The sequence below is a fragment of the Hirundo rustica genome, chromosome 4 (genome assembly GCF_015227805.2).
Source record: "Hirundo rustica isolate bHirRus1 chromosome 4, bHirRus1.pri.v3, whole genome shotgun sequence".
NCBI lineage: Eukaryota > Metazoa > Chordata > Aves > Passeriformes > Hirundinidae > Hirundo > Hirundo rustica.
The window spans coordinates 60,616,798-60,639,136 of NC_053453.1; the positions used below are offsets into that span (position 1 = coordinate 60,616,798).

Genomic DNA, 22,339 nt, shown 5'->3' on the forward strand with positions numbered 1-22,339 from the left:
CACCTTTGTGTCAATGACAAAAAAAGGTGTTTTCAGGCACAACTACTGTTTGAATCACTTGGCTAATGAGGTGCCCCTCAAGGTTAAGAAATCTGCCTTTGAGGACTGACATCTTCATAGGATTCAGTTTACATTTTTTGGCTGGAATTTGTAACAGAATATCCCATCTCACTTGAGGCAATTAGTTTTATTCCAAAGTTTGGTAAGAAAACATGAATTTTTCAACTGTGTAATAAAACTGTCTGATTTACAGACTAAATATTCAGCAACTTACATTTTGGAGGATATTTTTATCACAGTTTTTGCAGAACTTCTACCTAATCTTTATGTTCCCTGTACACTGATTAGCACTTCTGCTGTTTAAAGAAATCAGAATGGATTAAAGCACATGGCTTAACTCAAGGCCTTGAAGGAATTTTGATGCAGGTTCAATTTTTGCTCCTTTGGCTTAATTTCATCCCTGGCTCTTTTCAGTTAAATCTCTGAAACTTTGAGTTTGGGAAGGCTGTTGAATGAGGCTTGTGCTAAAAAGGTGTTCATTGGCAGCTTGATGAAATAACATCAAAGAGATTTTAACAACACGCTGAGGAACTGAATTCTGATTTCTCTCCACAGACCAATCTTTCACAAACCTGAGGCTTCTTCAGCCTTCATCTCCACTTCAAACTCTGCAGTGATATGGGACACTTCTTTCGATGGTGACTTGCGGCCTCGGCGCTTTTTCTTGGAGGAATCACACTTGAGGTTGACAAAGGTCACCTGGCAGTTGTCTGTACAGGGGAACTGACCTCCTTTGCATGAGAGAAGCAACACAGGAAGGAAATCAGGTATCAAAGGAGCAAGTGACAGGCTAACAAGTGACATCTCACTGGGTTATCATGAATGCAGTGACAGGCTTCATAACATTTCCTGTGTCTTGGGAGACACCTCCTTCTCCGGGCAGTGCTGGGTTTGCTCCTCTTGCTAGTGAATGCAGAAGGCAAAAGCACAGCCTGGTGATGCTCAGCTGCACAGTGGTGCCTCCAATGCCTAAAACTGCATGGCCCTCCTCTGCGTAAGGGCTAGAAAGCTGTTTACAGAAATTATTTAAAACCAGCAAATATTATAAACTATATCTGATGGCTAAACAAAGAAAGAGAGTCATTTTCATAAATCTATGAGAATGCCAGGCCTGGGCCTCTAATAACTATCAGTGGGTATTCTGTCTCTTTGCTATGTGATGATCATCACATAGCAAATGCTTTAAAAGGCTTTGATTTGAGGTTATGAAAATGTATTGGAAGGTTTTATCGGATCAGGAATCATAGTATACCACTGGTGATGGACCAGGTCAGGGAAGAGAGAGAAATTTGTAGCACTCAAGACACCAGAAGGATTTCATTCCGAGGGTGTGGTTGTATGATGTAATCTTACTGTCAGACTCAGAGGTTCGCATGACATAAAAAACGCAAAGCAAAGCAAGCAAAGGACAAGAAAATCCAAGAAACACATTCCCATAGTGATTGTATGGACCAAAAAATTCAATTTCTATGGCTTTAAAAATGAGTCTGATAATCATATCTTATTCAAAGGGTAAGCATCTTGATGACTAAGATTTAAATCAATACTTGTAAAATTAGAGATATAAATGTGCAGATTGCAGAGTAAATATGAAATATGAGTCTAAATTGTAAAAATAAAAACTTTAAACCATTCACTTTTTTTAAAAAAATAGCTATTTTTACTCTTCTCTGCTCAGGACTCATCTAAGATTTCTCACTCACTAGTGAAAGTGGTAGTAAGACAAATTCACAACAGAGAATGCATCACCAGTAGACGTTTGGTGTAAGCTGCTAAGTTGCTTTAAGCAGCAATATAACTTTTTTAATACCACATTTTTGTTAATTATGCCTAAATCTGATAAATATGTTTTCTAACATCTGAACTACTCACTCTTTCATAACAGAAGATCTACGGCTGTGTAACATCTGATTTTCATAATAACTTTCCCTCTTAGGGCTTGTCTTTGGTGCTACAATAGGTTTCTAATCCAGCATAAACCAAACAAACAATAGCTTTTGTTTTCTTTTAAAAACCACATTTGAGAGAACCAAACCAAACCAAACCAAACCAAACCAAACCAAACCAAACCAAACCAAACCAAACCAAACCAAACCAAACCAAACCGACACTGTTTCACATAACTCTGCATTTGTCACAGCTTTTTGTCTCAGGGTATTTCTGCCATTATCAAGGCCAGAAAAAGGATCAGCTTAATTCCCAGGACTCGTGTACTTTTGAACAAAGATTTTTCAAAGCAGCTGGTGAGATTTTCAGCACTCAAGATCCAAATGTAAGGCACTGTTCAGCCAGAGTGGAAACTTTGGCCTGAACTTAAATTCAGACCAAACTGATTTTTTTCCTGTCTGCAGCATGAAAACAAAGCGTGCAAATGAACAAGCAAAGAAAAAACAAACAAACAAATTTGAGTGCTGTTTACATGCTGGAAGAAACCACCTACCTGAAACAGCCTGCTTCCCAGAATCTTTTGTTTTTTCTTTGCTGCGAGGCCGTAAATGGCACTTTGCATCTTTGATTTTAAAACGAGCTTTCTGCTTGATTGGAGGGGCTAGGGAATCTGTTGATGTAAAGTAAAAATGCTACCATTGGGAGGGAAATGAAACAAGATCTGAAACTTACTTTTAAAAACAAACTCAAAAGCTTTCTTGTGACTTAGAAAAGAGGCAGCCCAAGAATTGCACAGCTTGTGTAAGGGTGTCCATTTCCGCAAGTTCATTTTTTTAAGTGAGTACCTACCCTTGGGCTCACACAGATCAATGAATGTGTTAGTACCATGCTTGCTCTGCACATCGTCTCAGATTTTGGGTGAATTTGTCTTTTACTATGAGAAAGAAATGGGAAAAAGTCCCATTTTGATATTCTCACTATTGCCTCGCTAGACTATAGAAAGCAAGTAATTCTAAACATTTGTCCTTACTGAATGTCTGTCAAGCCTGCAGCACTCCCACACTGACCCACCAACACAACACCCTCCACACAGCCCACCCCCACGGAGAGGCTGCAGAAAAGGAGTGTGTGCATAAGGGAACACTGGCTAACTTTGATGTCTGGAGATTTTTGCTTTTTATACATTTCCAATATATTTGTAGCTTTGTAGACTGTTAAATACACGGTTATACAGCTCCTGGTCATTTTCCTACCCTTTCTTTTAGATTTTAGGATAATAAGCTAACCCTACTAACATATACTTGAAAATCTGTTCAGCCTTATTCTTAAGAAGAGAATTCCTGACAAGGACATCTTATTTTCTACCAGAACTTAAGAGACATAACTAGAGAATAGGGCAAAAAAGCCCCAGTGGGGCTGCCCCATGGGTGAGTTACTGGGGTAACTGATCTCCTATGGGATGTCCCAGCCAGATATACTAATTAATTAACCTTACAGAATGACCAAAGTCCTGTACCCCACGAGCACAGAGCCGTATTTTGTGCACCTCAGAGCTTTCATTGAAGAACTGCTTTTTAATCATACCACTTTATTGCAAGAATTACTTTGCTATCTTACCACGTTATTGCAGGGATTACTTTTTCATCTTGCCACTTTGACCCTGTCGCAAGATTTTTCCTTTTGTTGTTAGGCGACACCTTCACCCTTGCCTTACCAAATGAACAGCCTGATGTCCTGCACTGCCCCCAGGTGCATCCCCTCCCTCCCTGGGCCCAGGAAACGGGGGGACAAGCAGGGCAGCACCCACCTGAGCAGCTGGGCAGGGTGGAGTTGCGCCTGGGCTGCGCCTTGCCGTGCTGCATGGGGACGCCGCAGCTGAGCGTGTAGCTGTTCTCCGAGTCTGGGGGACAAACACAGTCAGCAACAGCCTCACACAGCACCTGCTCGAGCCTGCAGCTTCTCAAGGCTGCTACACAGCGAGACATTTGAAGGGCTGAGCTTGGATTTTAAGTGGCTGAAATTTTTGCTTTTGCCAAAAGCTCCAACACTTCACAGTGCTGACTATGAGGTTTGTTTCTTCCCCCACTGAAATGATACATGATTTCGTAAGTGATTTGGCACAAGGCTGGCTGTGCACAAGTTTCAAATATTTTGTGTTTGTACATGGCAAAGTCCTTCTGCTTTGATCATCTCTGTAATTTAGAAAATAAACCATGTACTTTCATAATAATTGTAGCTTCAGGCTCCAGCAGAACTTATTGGCAGAAACAAAAATGGTGTACTTACAACCATTACAGTGTTTATGTATTACAGAGATAAAACTGTGTCCTGGTGCTTACGATTCACAGAAATGCATAGTTTCAGTAATCTCAACTGAACTGAAAATAAAATGTGAATAAAACGTTAGCTCAACTGCATATAATGCCAAGACTAAACATGAAAAGTAGATGCCCAAAAATAATCCTGTGCCAGAACATCTATGAAAAAGGATAGATGCCTCCTTCCCTGCAGAACTGTGAAGATGAAAACTACAAGTAGCAAATGGTAAAAAAAAAGGAGGGAAGGGACAAAATGCCCATTTTTTAATAAGTAATAGCTGGACTGAGAGACACACCCACCTTAACTAGGATAGTGCAGAAAAAGATTATTATATATTGAATTGCTGTGACAAAAGGGAGAGTAAAAATGAACTGTTGGTTTCAGTGAATTCCTGTTACTTTTTAATACAAGCTTCTTGTTAGGATTTTCCCGCCCCTGCAACTGACATCTCAAATTAAACAGTGAAGGATCAAACTTCTCGTGTGTAGCTGACAATCAGCTCTTGTTGATTGATATAATGAAGTTTTGCTCATTTACTGTTGTCCATAACAAAAAATGAATGCAAGAATCATGACTATATTAACAGAGAAGAGTCAGCAGGTCACATCCTAGATGTAAGAGGACAAACACTTTGTACAAACCTGGAACAAAAAGAGTATTGGATGGGCACGACAGGAAGCAGCTCTCCATGCCTCCAGTTTTACTGCATACTAGCTGAGCCTTGGGAGCTGGTTTGGCATTTGGCAGACATTTCACCATCTCTGAGGAGAAAAAAATAAAGAAATGTAAAACAATCAGAAACTGCCCAACCCAGAACCTTTTGTGCACACTTGGATACTATGGCAAGAAAAGGCAGGAAGTGGCAAAAAACAGAATGACAGAAGTATTTCTGCAATAAGCACATATTGAAGGGGAGCATCTGGATTGAGATGTTGACCTTGTACTTGAAAATTAAACTCCTTCATATTTTTAGACCTAAACTCTAGATCAGTCTTTCTCTCCTATCCTCCACTTAGGGGTCTTTGCTATGAGCACAATTCTGTGTGAATGTCTCGATCTCAGAAGCCATAGGTAACACTAATCACCTGAGATGTCCTTTATCTGATGTGGAGGCACAGCTCCCTCAATTTAACAGACCAACTACACACTGTGCACAGTGGTCTGTTTACTTAGATGACCACTAAAATTGCATTTTTTAATTCCATAACTCCCACTGACATTTTAACTTCAGCTCCATGCTCCAGCTTCTGGAGCTAGAAAACTTCCCAGCCAGGCAGAGGTGAGGCAGGAGGTGCTAGGATGGAGATGGATAGTCCTGCTGGCCCTTTCAGACCCTGCTGAAATGCCCCAAACAGCGCTGGAAGGGACCCTGTGACACACACACAGATCATAGAGACATTCCTCATCAGTGCCTACAGCAGGAGGCACACTGCAGGTCGCATGAAGGAAAAATCCAGCTTCTCTTGGCTTCATGGCAGGATGAAGGCAGAGCACCCTGCAGGTCCCACAAGTGACTTCACACTTGGGTAAGGGAGTGCTTGTGTTTCAGCTGAAAACACATGAAGATGTTGTTAATTGTTGGGGCAGTCTCTGTGCTTCACCCTGAGAAGACGGTATGACACCAATAATCATAAACATGCATTTATTTTAATTTGCCATCCTTTTGGATTGAAGTATTACTTCAGTAGATCTTTTTGCCCCACAAATGGCAAGGTTCATTCTTGGCTGCAGCTGGCACATGCTGTCAGAATCCTCACTGCTTCCCTCCCTTCCCCAGAGGGTTCTCCTCTGCACTGACTGCTGACCAAGTACAGCTGGGCACCTCTTCAAGCAGCTTTTTCACACCGCAGCAGCAACTTAAATCTCAGCCAGGTGGCTGTAGGGCAGTTCTTGCTTCAGCCCCACAGAAATGTTGTTTCAGGTTCATGATTTTTCTCCAATTGTTTCTTGCTACTTCTTCCAAACCTGCTCACTTTACAAGACAGGTTTGGCCGACATCCTTTTTTCTCACTGCTGACTGTGGTACTGTAAATGTCATTTTTCCTACCTGTCAGCTCGCCATCAGACCACACCGAGGTAAAGGTTGCTTCTGACACCAGAGCTGTAGCAGCTAGACTGGTTTGGGTCTACCAGGGCTTGGGAAAAGCCCAGTCAAGCCATCATGAAACCAAGCAGTTCCAAATCAGTAGCTGGAATGAGTGTTGCTTGACTTCACTTGAGTGCAGAGAAGAGTCCCAGCAGCCTCCAGCTGGTTCGTATTCCTGGCCTCACTGGTCATTAAATATAAATATATACAAGTCCCATAAACATGGCTGATGTTCACATCTCAGATATGGGAATAATCATCCTCCACTTATCTCCCTCCTAAGTCTTCTATGTTGCTCTGGTGATGTCTTTAAAGAAACTATTTCCTTGGTCTGAGGAGGCAACAAAGCACAAACTGCATTGCTGAGCAAAAGGCTTTTTTACTTCAAGTATCTCCAAATCACATGGCTTTCAGGATCACTAAACATAATTCTTCCACTTTTTATTGTGCTTTTGTAGCAATTTAGAATACAGTTTCCTCTCAAAAATGTTGGCAATAAAGGCAGGTGATCAGCAGGGAGGTGAGGCTCACTTTAAGCCTCACTGGAGTCACCAAATACTAGAGTGTGTATCCATAGTCAAGGGTGTTCTACTTCCACCTCCCAGCTGAGCTTTATAAATAACGAGGAGAAATTTACAACCAGGAAAATATTTTCAGTACATCCTCTTACCACATTCTTAGTAGGAATATAGCACAGGTAGTCTCATTTCATACCAGACCTCCAAAAATTTTAGTCCCAGCAGCTAACTTACAAAATCCTTTCCAGAGGAGTAACTGGTATATGGCAAGGGACACCTAGTGGATAACTAGAAACCACTAAAAAGTGAGCTATTTCTTGCTGTCACAATGCTTAGTTCTCAACATAGCAGGGAAGGTAATAGACAGACAGGTAAGCAGGAAAGTGAAGCACTTCATTGTGTTAGGAAGAACATGGAGGCAAAAGCTGGAATTCAGCTTGAGGCTCTCACTCCCCACCCCACCTTGGTTGTAAAGTGCTTTCCACTCTGCTGTATTCGTGTAAAAAATGCCACAACTGCATGATCAGGTGAGGCCAGTGCAGTGCTCTCTACTCCAGATTAAACAGTGCTTTCTCTCAGTATGTGCAGAGATTCCCTGAAGGGAGATCCCCCTTTTTCTTCTGTCTTGCTCCCAGTTAGGTATTAGGCATCATCCCCAAATGTGCTATGAGAAGTTATTTGTGGTTAAAAAATTTGGCCATGAAAAACCCCAGGTATGCCATTCTCGTTAAAAATGAAAAACCAGAATTAAAATCTCACAGAAAACACTTTGGCTGTAGCCATGACCAAGATCTGCTGTGCTTCAAATAAGACTCAGAAAAAAAAGTTATCTATTTAAAGGATACAGAAATTCAGGTCTGCCATGAAGTGGCACTAGCAGCAAGTGCCAAATTTTTCTGGTCTCAGGATTTGTGCTCACTGATTATTACTTTTGACACAGCTAATGTCAGTAGTTTATATGAAGCAGGACACCTTTAGATATAACTTTAAAAACTGGGGCATGGTTTTGTGAATGCGGGAGTTATGTCCTACCGTGTCCTACTTGTAAACAGTTAAGTATTTTGAATATTCGAAATTAGTGTTTGAGGTAAGAGTTATAGCTGACATTACAGAGATGGAAAGAGGATAAATTAAGGACAAAAGCTTAAAATACCTAAGATAATACTTAGATTTCTGTGAATGGACTCATAAACTTAAAAAACATTCCATACAAATAAAATCCAACATATTGCTCATTCACTAATCGACCTACAGTTGTATCCTAGTCCATGAAGCTCCACAGGATCAGGTGTCATATGAGTTTATAAAATGAATTTGGGGATCTAGATTGTAAAAATGCAGCCTTTCTCAAACAAAACCATGGGCTTTTGCATCCTCCTGGAGAACAGGAGCCTCATCACAGTCACCTCTGAGTGACTGTGACTTCCACACTTACCAACACAGTCCTTTTTATTCCAGTGCAGTTTCTTTCCAGGTGGGCAGACACACTCATAGCTCCCCATAGTATTAAGACACCCAAAGTCACAGCTACCATTGCTGATGCTGCATTCATCAATATCTGAAAACATATTTAAAGTTGTGAAGAGTCTTAACCGTGTGTACACACATAATACTGAGCATTCAGATATGACTCGGATAAGGAACCCTATTTCTACTGTATGTTTTACATTTGAGTCCACACAAACATGTATTAACAAATTCAGTGCACATTGCATGTATTTGTCCTTAAACTGTACAGCTCCTTCTCTTCCCAAGGATATATGCATTTGGTACAGTTTACTTGCCAGGACCAGTTGCACTGCAATTCTTGGAAGTACTCACAAGATACAAAACATTCTTGAAAATCTCTGCAGCTTCTGGACAAGAACGCATTATATAGAAAAATTGCATAAACCTCTAGGATATTACATCACTTCTGCAAAACAAGGAGATAAATTCTCCACAGTGATTGCCAGAGTTCCTTCTAGAAGTTCAGGTGAAGAAGGAAATGATGCTTTCAAAAGAAACTAAGCACTTGAAGTGTAGATTAGACTTCTACTCCTCGAATAATAATAAAAGGTAAAGCTGGCAAGAAGGTGAAGAAATTATCGTATATGTTATAACTGATATTCCACAGAAAATCTTTCAACTTTTGGTACATTAGTAAAGTATTTAACCAGTATGAGGTGTATCCTTTTTAGTCCATGCATTCAGCATTCATATACTCGTGCCAACAAGGTCAATCTCTCATTTCCTCTCTTCCCACCACCAGAAAGGACATTTATTTATTTAATGAGCTGAAATGACATCAAATCAACAGGAGAAACACAGAATTGCCAAAGCTCTGTCTCACTGGTAGACCTCAAAATTAAGCATGCAAGAAGTAAAACTAATGACAGGCCTAAGCAGCAAACTTGGGGCCTGGACAAGTCTGGATTCAGAGTTGTGATTTTATGTCTGCTCATAATGGAAAAAAGCAGGAGGTTTGGATCTCGTTATGTTTTTGCTCCAAGTTCAGCACTGACTATTTCCAGTTAGAGTTTTGGTCCCTCTTCAGTCTTCCTGAAAAGACAGAAGCTAAACTGAGGCTGATGGGTATTTAAAGACTGAGGCAGAAAACCCCAATCTTTGAGGCTTCCTGTAAATTAATACATGAAGTCATTAAGGAATTAACAGTGAAACTGAAGATCAGTCTCTCCACACCTCACATGTAACACATGCCTCAAAACCTTTCAGACTCCGAATTCACTTTCACAACTGCTTTCAAGCGGAGTCTGTTCCCAATTTGCTTCTTTAGATGGACTCCTCTTCCTGCCTGCTTCTACTCTTACCATGAATTCATGTGCTACTTCTCCACAAACCAGAGACCAGCATACACCTCCTACATCTTTCTCCCAAGAAAGAAGCCATTAGCAGTGTCTCATGCTGACATTAGAAAATCAGGCGGCCTCAGCCCTCAGAATGAGGGGCCAGCAGCTGTTTCTGCTGCATCAGCTGAACCTCTAATTTGGTCATCGTGGTAACGCCACGCTTCAAAAATACCCCTCTCCTAGATGATGAAACATTACAGCACCAGTTTTTTCCAGTCATACCAAAAAGGATGAAAGCAGATCCCCAGAAGATGGGAGGAAGATCCACCACAGTCTTCTGTTATGCATTTCACAGGCAGTTTATGTCACAGACTGGTAAAGGACAAATGCCAACAGAGCCAAAATACATAAACTTTGCAAAATTGACATATTTCCCCTTTGTTGCCCATCATATAAAGCCTCCCTACAGTTGTGAGTTACCCTCAGTGCTGTGGAAGTTCTGATCAAAAAATGGTGGGACATTGGTTTTTCACTGGTGTTTATCTCTTCGGAATGCTTCAGCAAATTTGAGATGCTGAAATTTCAGTCACACCCAGCTCATGATATTTTAAATTGATTTTAACGCTATGCCTTTATCATCTTGAGTTATAAAATCTTAATCTAAAAGCATGTGTGGCTCTGTAAACAGTTCACAAACCAAACGAACACACGTGTAAGCAAAACTCAGTTTCCGAACCTCCACAGTGAGTCAGTCCGTACAAGGTGTAGCCTTTGTGGCACAGACACTCGAAGCTTCCAGGGTAGTTGATACAGGTGTGGTCACAGGTCCGTTCAAAGGAACACTCATCTATATCTGAATTAACAGAAAAAGCATAAAGAAGTTAGATTTAATCAGGTTACATTGAATGACTGGATTTTCTCACTGGGTTGCAATGTCTTGTTACCGATAAGGTATCATTTACCATCCCATGTAAAATCTGAATAAAATATCATTCTCATTCCTCTAGTGCCTTGTAAAGGAAATTCTTACAGGTACATGGAGAAGGACAAGACGAGATAATTTGGTAAAACCCGACGAAGACTGTATTATGTACGTTCCCCATTAGATGGCAACCTTTAACTTCTGATCGTACTGACCCAGCAGCGCTGGGCGAGTAAGGAGCTTTTGGGGAAGTTAGTGGCACAACGGAAAAAAAGTTTAGGTTGGATCCAGCAATTCCCTCTCTCACTGACCAACATACTGACATCTTGCCCACCAGGACAGGGAGCTGCTCCTGGACTTCTGCTCTGCCCTACAAGACTGTACAGACTTGCAGAGGGTAAGCAAAACACTGCCGGAGAATAAGCCAGCATAAGGAATGGACAGGCTGCACCTAGCACAGAAAGTATTAGCCCAAAGCCCGTATTCTACCCAACTCAAGAAAATATGACCTCTTCCCCTTAAAAAAAGTCAGGCATCTCTAAATATCACTACTCAGTAATGTGAAACCCTGGCTTACACAGCTCTTCCATCCAGCAGGCCATGAAAAAAGCAACCAAGAGCACGCTGCTTCCAGGACAGTACAAAGGCTTTGCTGAGCAGGTGCTGTGGAGGTTCATTTGACAGCAGTCCTGACAGAATGGACTTGGTGAAAACATTAAAGGTACCCTAAACAGCAATCTGTGCAAAATAACACTTTTGAGTTAATTTTTTTTTTTAATAAATTCTCTTCAGTGATTAATTTTACTGCTTATAGGTCAGAAAATTGAATACCGATCACATTATTTGAAAGTGCTCACTTCAAAAAGTCTCATTCCTCCAATGTTTCTGAGTTATAACTGAATGGAAAAGTATTCCCATGATAGTTTCCACCCTTCTAGAGCTACTTTTTAAGAACAAAATCTGAACAACACCATTACAAAATGTAACTTAGACTTTCATATTGTACATGCTTGGAAAACTGTTGGTGTTTGAAAAAACTTGAAAACCCACCCCACTTCAGGGTAGTCTACCCAATTCCTGTATCCAAGTATTATTTACATAGTTTTAACATTTAATGAAACATTCTAAATCTCATTCTGTTATTATAAATGCAAATACTTACCTTCCAGAACTATAACATGAAGTTTTCCTGTATGTGTACACAACCCCAAATCTGTGTGAGAGTTTATGCACAAATTCAGAATGACACAAGCAGCTATATTTTATATGACCTCCAGCTTTAAATGTTTCAAAACATTTACACAAAAGATAATTCACAATGTGGGAAGCAACTGTTCAGGCAAATGCATAACATAAAATGAAATAAACACGATGAAGAGAAATCTGCGCTATCCAGTTTTATGTGTGCATCACAATCACTTCCTATGATCAAGTCACAAAAAGATGACAACTGAGATTTTTCTCTTTCTCACATCTATTTAATTTTTAATGCATTTTTTTTCCATTTAAAAATATCATCATTTGAGTTCTGAAAAAAAATTCTTTTTAAGGTTTCCTTTATAGTCTTGGAAATGTGCAGCTTTTGAATACACATAAATGGCAAACTGCTTCAGCTTTCTCTAAACAAATACACAAAGTGAAATCATTTGGGAATGAACACTGCAGCTATAGTTTAAAGGATTTTTAATGCTTAAGAAGCCAAATCATACATCACGGTTTCATTCATGTGTAACCTCATTCGCTATGTGGAATTGCGGGAAATTTACAAAAGCAATTCATTTTCTGGCCTCTGACTTACGTTGGGAGTCTCTTTTTCAAAACTAATTTGATATTTCTCTACAGTGATGTTATCCTGCACTAGTTTAGTCCACAGTGTTTATGCACTGCTTTCACATGCAGCACCTTGTGTGGCTGCATATATGGCTTATTTTCCTTCACATTAAGGAGGTTGCACTTCCCTCTTGGCCCATGGAAGAACAGTCTGCCTGATGATGTGACCATTGCATGCCAAGTAACAGGCACTCAGGATGGCCAAATGAATTTCTGCTCCACAGCTTTGTCACCTTTTAAACCCCTCATCCCCCCTCTTGCTGCTGCTCTCGGAAATTCTCAGCATCCTGCTCTGGCTGCTGAATCAAGGGCAGCCCCATGCAGATTCCCCTGGCTGAGCCTCAGCCCCGACTGCTCCCAGCTGAAGGCAGGGAGGGGCCAAACTTTCGGCAGAGCCCTGCCTGCACAATCACCAGCCCCCTGAGGAATTCAGCACTTGTCATAGAAAAGGCAAAAATATGCACCACATACTCTGCATTACAAGAAACTGGTGGGGTGATACAGGATGCTGAAATCCTCTCTGTTTTTTTGTTTTTTTTTTTTTTTTTTTTTTTGTAAACTCTGAAATCTGTGCTCTGGATGCTGTTATCCCATGGCTCCCAGGAACTTTGAAGCTGGCCCTCACACCTCTGTGGTGCTTCACAACACCTCTCCATATTTAGCCTGGGAGGATGTGCTTATTTCCCACCACCCTCGAGACACAGGTGTATCTCACAAGACACCGCGGAGCTGGGAATCTGACCTTCAGGGCCCTGGGCTTAGCACAACAACGGGGAACAAACGTGGGCATCTAAACTCTGTCTCCTCTGCACAGGCAACACTACAAAATCTGGTAACCTCATCTACTGAAAAGAAGTAAAAAAATACAAAAGCAGAGATGCAGCAGGTTACAGTCTCACCCCCACGCCCATGTACACGCTCAAACACACAAACAATTTTGTATTGTGTTGCTCTGAATTTTCCCCTTCCCACACCCCCAAATAAATACTTATAAATTAGCTTCCTGGGTCTGAGGAGCTCTTAAAATGCTTTAAAGTTGTTTTAAGATGCAAAGACAAAATGTTGTGGTTTTGAGGAACTGCGATGTAAAACTTCAGCTTAAGGCTGAAGTTTGTATTCTATTTTTGCTTGCATTTGGCATGAATTCACATGTAGTCCAAGCTGTCTCTGAACATTCCAGATTTGCTAACATGCTTATCTGATATCAAACACATTTTTTTTTTACTCTCACTTAGCCAAAAATTCATGCCACATTCACCACTGCAATCAGCATAGGTGACTGTGTAATTTCAGCATATTAAGAGGTGTCTTCACAGCTGAGCTGTTTGAAGCTTGCAGGCACTGCGGGGCTAAATTCACTGCTCGTAGCACACGATTAGCTTCCTGCCAGCTTTTTTCAGGAATACTAATGATACATATGAAATCTTCAGAGAGGAGCTCCCTACTTCACAGTGGAAGTGCCAAGTTCAGGGGCTGGAGCAGGTGACCTCCAAAGGTCCCTTCCAAGCTCCACCACGGATTCATGGGCCCACTGGCAGTGCCAGGCTTCTCTTTATGGTGTCCTGTGCTGCTGACAGCTCTCCTTCCATTCCCTGTTTCCATGACATCAAGGCATCATCTCAGGCTGAATAAAGTCCAACATCTCTTCCAGCAATCCATGTTCTCACCTCCAAAGAGAATGTTTGAACAGAGGAAGCACTCCTTATTTTTTCCCTAGAAGGGATTCAACTGGAAGAGATTGTTCAATAGTTTAATGAAAGAGCAGAGTTTCCCTGGGGTTTTGAGGGAAGCAATTTTGGCAGTGGTGGCCATGCTTGATAATATTAGTTTGGCTAGGTTCCTATTATTTCAAGTCAGCATTTGGATTTTATTGTTGATTTTTCAATCATATGAGGCTTTTTTAAAAATTTTTTTCAGGCTTTCCCATGTTAAATGATCCCATAATGATCTTTATTTTTCTTGAACATAAAGTTTTTTAGTGGGTGTCAGATTGTCAGTACTGCAAAGTAAATTCTTCTATCTCCAGAAGGGAGCTACCAGAGATCGAATTTCTTCTAGGTTTCCTCAAACAGACGTGTTTCAAAGGCGACCCGAGGGAGCAGGGAATAAAGCAGCTTATTTTCCATGCTCATTCAAGTCCCTGCCCTTTCCACTGGTGCTGCCACTAGACTCCCAATTACAGTAGCACCAATTGTTCTGTGGTTTGTGTGATGTGGACACTGACTCATTTGTGGACGTAGAGCGCAGGGCACCCAGCAGCCATCACACAGCGGTGATTTTTGCTAAGCCTGAACCTGAGCTGGATTCCAACCAGCAGCCCTGAAGTGAAAGGCTCCTTTCTGTACTCTGCTTCCAGCCCTCAGCCCCTGTACTCCTGATTGTCATCGCTCTAAAATAAATTTCAGAATAATTAAAAAGAGCCAATGATCAGGAAATCAAAGTGCAAAGCAGGACATTTCCAAAAAAGCGTTAGCATTACAAACAAGCAGCTCAGCAGCAGACACACACAGGTGAGACTGGTAAATCCTGCTGGATTTAGAGATGCTTTAGAACTGCAAACTGATGCAGGAACAGCTGTGACTCCCCGACAGAATGCACACCTGCAAAACTCACTTGCACAGAGGTGCAATTTGAGGGTTGTGGTTATAGAACTGAAGAGTTCAATGCCCAGCTTCCCAATTTCACATTAAAAATCTACTTCAAAAATGAGGATTTTCCCCGTCTCTGTTTTCCATAATGTAATTTTTTTACAGCCTAATTGTTACATTTTGTTACAATCTAATAATGGAAGAACAAGTGAAGAAATTTTTGGGGGAAAACTCATGGTCATCTCAACAGCTTTTCTCTGAGACATACACTAAGTAGCTGGGGCAATTTATGAAACTGGGAGCCTTCTTCCAAAACACAGGTTGTATATTGTAACTGCCTAAGAGTTTAGCCTTGAGCCTGGCGCATTTTTCACCTGACCTGAAAATAAAAGTGGCAAGGAGAGATCATTGTTATTTGGTGGTGCTATTTGTGCTACAGAGAACAAGACAGGAGTGGCTCAAAGACAATCACCAAAAGCTGGGACAGGCATGGGGAACAGAGGGCAGACTGTAAAGATTCTGGACACTGTAAGCAAAGAAGCCATCTTATATTTGATTTGTCAGTGTTTGGTGAGGCAAGATGTGAAGTATGCACTAGACCACTGCATATTTGCCAAATAGGTAAATTAAATTTAAATATACTATTTCAAATTAAGTAATTTTTTTTTTTAACTTAGAAATGGAATGTACAATAAAAATTAAGGGAAATAATCTAGCTCTACTATCAACTTCTTCATCAGTAGAAGTGACTGTGACACCCTGAACACATCATTCCAAAATGGTTATTTTTGATATTGCAGCAATATTTTAAAGTGCTATTACAGCTGTGAGTCCATACAGTCCCAATCCTCCCAGTAACCTTAGGCATACTTTGGTTATGGCAGCAAAAGTTTTCATCTACCTCACAACTGCTGCCCAGGCTGCTATGAAGAAAATCCACAGCAAGGACTCTGTGGGTTTCAGACTCAGGTGTTGGAGGGGGTTGAGCCCCAGGCTGGGAGCAGTGGCCCCATGTCCCAGAGCAGTGGGCACAGCAAAGCCACTCTCAGGGCGCTGGGGTTATCTCCCAACAAGGCCACATTCTCCTCGTGCAAAGGCCCACAAGATGTAGCTCTGTTTTGTCCATCTCACACAGCCCTGGTTTATTTTTAACCCCCAGGCCAAGGCACACAAGCCAAACTCAAGGTTAGTCAGGATGTTTTGTGTTCACCTTTCTCAGCTTCCAAGTTATCGGCTCCTCTGAGAAACAGAGCCTTTCCTTGTTCTCATTCATTAAGCACACATACATAGAAACTCTAAAGAAGTGTTACATGATGTTTTTAAAATAAACACTAATGCTTTTTTTGTATGTATTTTGGCTGAAAGTTATATTCTGTCTTCTCCTCCTCCCCCCACCTCCAATTTCTGCGGGGAACTGATACCACCCATGTAAATGTTGTTCACCTCACAGCCGAGCCAGCCCGGTTTCCAACAATATTTGACAGACATTAGGGAAACCACGTATCTTAATCTGAGTGGTTGCTGGACTAGAGGGAGTCATGATTCAAGCTACGTTCCCCAACAAAAGGTGCTTTAAATTCGACGCTGGGAAGGCATTGTTTTGCTACGGCAGCCGTGCGATGGGGTTTCCACCACATCTCGGGTTTTTTGATCCACGGCGACTTAGCCCTGCTCACAGGGAGTAAAAATGCATCCTCCATGTGAGAATGTCGCGCTCTAACACACGGCCAACCCTGACCAGGAGGAATGGCTTACAGCTAACTTCTCCTTAAGTTTCAAAGCCTACAATAATAAAACCAATGAGAAGGAAGCAGGGAAAGATGTAGTAATGTTCAAATCTTCTACTTCATTACCTTCCCACTGAGTGCTTCTGGAGCAGGCTAACACAAAGTGGGGAAAAAAATAGCCATAACCCCAGGCCTTTAAAAGTAATTGAAAACCCACACCCATTTAGACTTCCCACTGCACTACTGAGCTGCAATCAAGTCATCTTACTGCTGAGACTTAATTGTTAATAATATACCTAATGACCTGCAGGAAAAAAAACAGGTCTGGCATTAACTGCTGTTACTTTTAATGGGAAGCCAAGTGCCCAGGTAGCACAGTCTCATCTTGCATTTAAGAAATTTGAGGGGGAAACTGTCCATTATGACTAATGTTGACTTGGACCAAAGCATTTATTTATTTAAGAACTTTATTGCTCACAGTTAAGTATGTGATTAGTAAAGACCAAATGTAACCCACTAATCAGGGGCTGAAAGACTTCTGAAGGAAATTGATTCTGTTCACAAGGAAATGTGCTTTTTATTAGAGATGATTTGTTAGAATGCAAAGAAGTAGTAAAACATATAAATGTATATAAACAGCAAAAGAAGCCTGCAATATATGTTCGAGACAGAGGCAATAAATAATTAGAAACCTGTGACTTATTATGTAAGCATCCCACTGAGGAGGTATTTCAAGGATTTAGCAGTACACAACGAAGTGACTGCTACTCAGCTTCAGGGAGAGGCACACAGTATACAGCTGTACTAAGTACAAATGTTATCATCTACCTAATTCCACCTCACAGCCTCAGGATCCTGTCTGTATGTTTTTATTCAGTACATTGAGATCCTGGAAACAGCTTGTTTTCATCTTCCTCCCAGCTTATCTGTATCCACAGTAAGTTCACTAACCTCCTATCTCTGCTCCTGGGGCTGTCACTCTCAGGACAGGCCACGTCTTTCTCTGTCTTCATGCAGTACCAGATGCAGTATGAACACTCTGGTGTTCATACAGCTCTGGTGCAAGTGCAGTTTAGGGAGCCACAGCTGTCTCTGTTGTTTATTATTTCGGTCTGATCATTTTAGATGCTCTCGTTTTGCTCTAAGGAATACCTGGGCATCACTGACTTCTCCTTTTGCTGCGTTCTCACACTTCTGCTACATGTCTGAAATGGAATAATGTCTTTCAAGACATAATCCAGAAAGAGCATGTTTATTTTGATAGAGTGAGGATATTTAACGCCAACATTAAATACTCATACTCATTTAGTCCAACCTCCTGCACTTAAGCAGCCTCCAGCATTTTGCTTGGTAAACTCCAAAAGCATCTGTGTCCCAGAAGGGATTGTCTAGGTGTTTTCCTGAACAGATCCCTTAATCATTTCCATCACTTTAACTTTCAGAGTTCAAATTGCCATTATCCTTTCTAACTACTAAATTTTCTTAAGGCTGAATAATTTACCTTAAAAAGCACAATTCACACCTGATCCTTTCAGAAATAAGCAGGTACCTCCTTTTAGATTTCTTGTATTATTTTCTTGGGCTTGAGGTTACACTCAAGAAAGCAGGAATGATTCCAACTAAGCAGTTCCCTTGGGCTGGCTGGTTGCCTCTGCTAATTCCTGCAAATCCACCTCAGTTCAAAAGACAGCAATCTTTCATTGGCCCCTTCCGTGTCAGAGGAACTGCAGCAGGCAGATCCTTCTTTGATGCTAAGCACCAAGGGGAGCACTCTCGGCCCAGCAAACTCATCACCCTCATTAACATCACAGCAACTGGTTTCCCACTATTTACCCAGACGTTAAAGCCAAGGGAACTGCTTTTAGGAAGAGCAGGACAGTACATTTGGGAAGGTCTTTAAAGGCAAATGGCAGCTTGTTTCCTTTATCTCTGCTATCAGACCTTATCAAAAGAGACCAGTTGCACTTTCTGTGAACCACTGTGCTATCTCTGGGGTTTGAAAACAAAAGGAAAGCAGGTTAAAAAATGAGACTTGGCAATAAAATTGTAGGCCTAGATTCTCTGCTCCCTCTACACAGTAAACACAATCTTTTCTCTAGGAACTCTTCCAAGGGAGCTTTATGTGATCTCACGTAGCAACAAATTAATTTTCCCGTCTCTTTTCAGTTTCTTTCAAAAATTCCATATTTAGTTTTCCTTCCACACAGAATCCACAAGCTCCTTTTCTTCCACAAGCTTCCCTCAGGACTTCCTCTGGGTCTGCAGAAACGGGGCTGTGGAACAACATCTCACTGCAGTAAAAGCCTATTTCCCTAACACACGTGTGTGTTCCCCTCAACACGTGTGCCAAGCCCAGTGACCACCACACATTCCTCTTCCTGTCAGCACTGCAGAGCCAAGTCGGCTCCCAGGCACTACGGCTTTGTTCTGCCTCTTGCATCAGCCATGGATTTGCTTGCTTTCGGATCACCAAGAGCTTTGCCCAAGGGGTAGGAGGGTTTATGCTTTCGGATGGAAACTGCAGAATCTGGCAATTTCAGCCAGGCAAAAATTGGCAGCCAACTTTGGGGTCTTTGGGGTTTTCTTTGACTGTAGGTGGTGGGAATTGGAGCAAGGCTCTTTCTATAATGAAATACATCATCATTATCATCACCGTTATTATTACATTATTATTTCTCTGCTGTTTGAAAAAAAAAAAAAAAAGGATTTTTGACATGATTCCCTGCAGCAGCATGGAAGACCCTACCATTTGCTATTTTTGGGGGCAGCACCAAACTTAAAAACAGAACAATGGTAGAGGATTAACTGATAAATTCAATTTTGGCAGATAATAATTTCTTCTAATGTTTTAAACATGGTTGAACAAAACTACCAGCTAAATCTCTGTCCTGAAAGCAGAGTTGGGGAACAGCAGTGTCAACTTTTTGCCATGAGACTGCTGAGGACGAAAAGGTGCCTGGCCTCAAGTGCCAAGCCAAGTTTCCCTCTTCTTCTGATTCTTCATCTGAGCTCAATTCTGAATTTGGTCAGCTGTCTAAGCAGAGAGAAGAATGAGAAAACCAGCGTTGGTCACCAGAGACAGCTCTGCATATACTTTCAAACAGAGGAGTAAAAAAAAAAGGGAAAGGGTTGTGTTTTTTGTTGTTGTTGTTTGTTTGTTTGTTTGTTTGTCTCTCTAGGTAAAAAAGTTTGCCTGGTCTCTTATGGAACATGTCAAAAACCTACTAATAACTAGACACAATAGTATAAAATTAGTAAGTCTGTCCAAGGTCACAGGCACAAAGTGAGCCTAGGGAGGTGTTCCATAAAGGAATTTGAAAGGGAAGATTTCAAATTGGTACTCGTTTTCTCTGTTGAGAACACTTAACCTCACCATAAGCTCATGGCAGTTCTCTCATCCTGCTTTTTCTCCTTACTGCTATCTTTGTGAAGAACAATTTTTAAGAGGATTTACAAGTGATTTTTAAAACATGTAAAAATACACTATAGGGCTCTGAACCTGAGTAAAGCACCATTATCTCCTAACAATCAATGCTAATAGTATAAAAAATGCCTAAGTACACTTAACGGTATGATTTATTTTTCTTACCTGTTACTTTTAAAATCAATAGGAAATGAGTTAAGCATTTTGTCAGATCACAGGAACTACAAAATCCTCCCGTGATTGCATCAGGAGGGGACGGAAGTGCTTGGTGGAAGGGCAAAGAAAGTCCAAGTTTTCATTTTCAACTTTTCAGCAACGGCAAATCAGAGAAAGGTCAAGAAAACGGTGATGAATGAGCCTGATTTAAAACTGTACCCCCTGAATGCTTAGCCTGGAGAATGCCAAGTGCAGCAACAGCCAGTGACATTTTTGTTAGTTAAAGCTGTCATGTATGGTAGCACCAATGAAGTTGTAGCACTGTGAGCATCAAGGATGTGTAGCCCTTGGATAACAGCTCTTTTCAATGTATGAGCATTTCAGGGAGCAACCTGTGCAGCCACATCTTCACTGCTCTGTGAAAGGTGCACTTGTACTAAGGAAGGCGTTGCTTGGTAGAAGTGGGGTCCACCATCCTCAACACATCCCTGACACTGAATTTATTTGCTTTATAGCTTCCTCACAATAGGTACAGATTGTCTTTGACATGAGATTTTGAAACAGAAGTATTTATGGTATGAAAATAAAGATCCTCTTGAGCCAACTTGTATTTCTCTATGCGACAGCTGGACACAACCACGTCCCAGCAGCACAAGCTCCTCCAGGTTTTGAGGGCTGAATCTGCTGTGACATGAGGTGAAACAGAGATTGCAACCAGAAGGCCAAAGTCTAATTTTCTGTGTGAAGAACATCTCAAAATTGGAGACAGTTGTGCCAATGCTTAGATTTGCCAGACATTACCCTTGCTCTTGGGCCTATGCTTACCTGTCCCAGCCCTTCTCCACCCCTCTCCATTACTTGAGGGCTTTGTTGTGCTCAGGTTCCTCTGTTAATCTCAGGAACCCAGCAGGAGGCAATTGGCTTTGGCTCCTATTACGTTTATCCTCTTACCATTGTTCTGCTAGGACAATCTAAAATGCAATTAAAGTCAATACTTTTCCTATGTTTTTTAAAGAAAAGAAGTACTTTTATCAAGACATTGCCAGGGTTTTATAAGCAAACATATAATTTTCCAGTATCAATCATTTCCCAAGGCAAAGGCAAGCTGAGTTATCTACTGCTATTATAGGAATAGAATGTGCTACTACATCAAGAGCTTGGGGTAGAGGAAGCCATATATCAAGAGAAGCACATTAAAAGAAACTTCAGGCAGGTTTATTTGTTTTCCTACAAACATAAATATGTTTACTAGTCTGCACTCTGCTCAAGCCACTATTTACACAGCAGCTCTGTAAGAGCAGCTTTACAACCAGAGAACATAATAAAGGCTTTACCCTTTCTGTATCAAGGAAGAAATATTCCCTCTACCCTGCAATACATTTGAGTTTTAGCCATATTTTTGAAAAGAGAAAACTGTTCAGGTTGCTAAGGTGTTGTCTCTATCACCCTTTAGAAGGAGCTGCTAGTGAGACTTCTTGAGCGAACAGGGGACTAGTCTGGGTGAAAACATGTCTGGTGTTATTTGATGGTGCTGAAAGAGCAAGTACAACAACACAGTTTCAGTTTTCAGCTGTGAACTCAAATGCAGCACTTCACTTCCCGTGGACCTGTGCATTCCCAGATTTCTTCAAGCTCTTGCTGAAGTCCAGGGACCACTGAATATACACAAGAATTGCTGTTCTCTGGCTCTGTCTCAAAGGCTTTCTTAGAAACCCTGCCCAAAAAGGCTGGTCTCTGCAGAATCCCAGCAGGTCTCCCTCTGAAAACACCAACACCATGATTTGCAAATGGGCCTCAAAAATCCTCCACCCAGCAAAACCCCAGAAGACACTCCTCCATTCCACAGACTCAGTATTTGAGCTTCGATTTTTGGTCGTATTTCACCTGTCCTAACTAAGGCCTCATCTCCAAGCTACCAGAACAAAGAGTAGCGGTTCGTGACATGGCTAATGTAAGAAAAATCACACTCCTTTGTTTCAGTAGGTTAGGCTTTTATTCTCATTAGAAGAAAATAAACCAGGGCACTTTTGAAA

The 22,339-nt window shown here is 41.3% G+C and overlaps 1 protein-coding gene across 2 annotated transcripts in view; it reads right to left on the reverse strand.

Moving 5' to 3' along the window:
- SCUBE1 (signal peptide, CUB domain and EGF like domain containing 1) overlaps window positions 1–22,339 on the reverse strand; it is a 190,369-nt gene that overhangs the window by 17,275 nt on the left and 150,755 nt on the right. For both annotated transcript variants that reach the window (XM_040062022.1, XM_040062023.2), the window contains 6 exons: window positions 10,396–10,512; window positions 8,306–8,428; window positions 4,908–5,027; window positions 3,755–3,847; window positions 2,501–2,617; window positions 633–791 (listed from right to left, as the gene is read on the reverse strand). In XM_040062022.1, coding sequence (XP_039917956.1) covers window positions 633–791; window positions 2,501–2,617; window positions 3,755–3,847; window positions 4,908–5,027; window positions 8,306–8,428; window positions 10,396–10,512 — 729 coding nt within the window. The remainder of the gene's footprint in view (window positions 1–632; window positions 792–2,500; window positions 2,618–3,754; window positions 3,848–4,907; window positions 5,028–8,305; window positions 8,429–10,395; window positions 10,513–22,339) is intronic.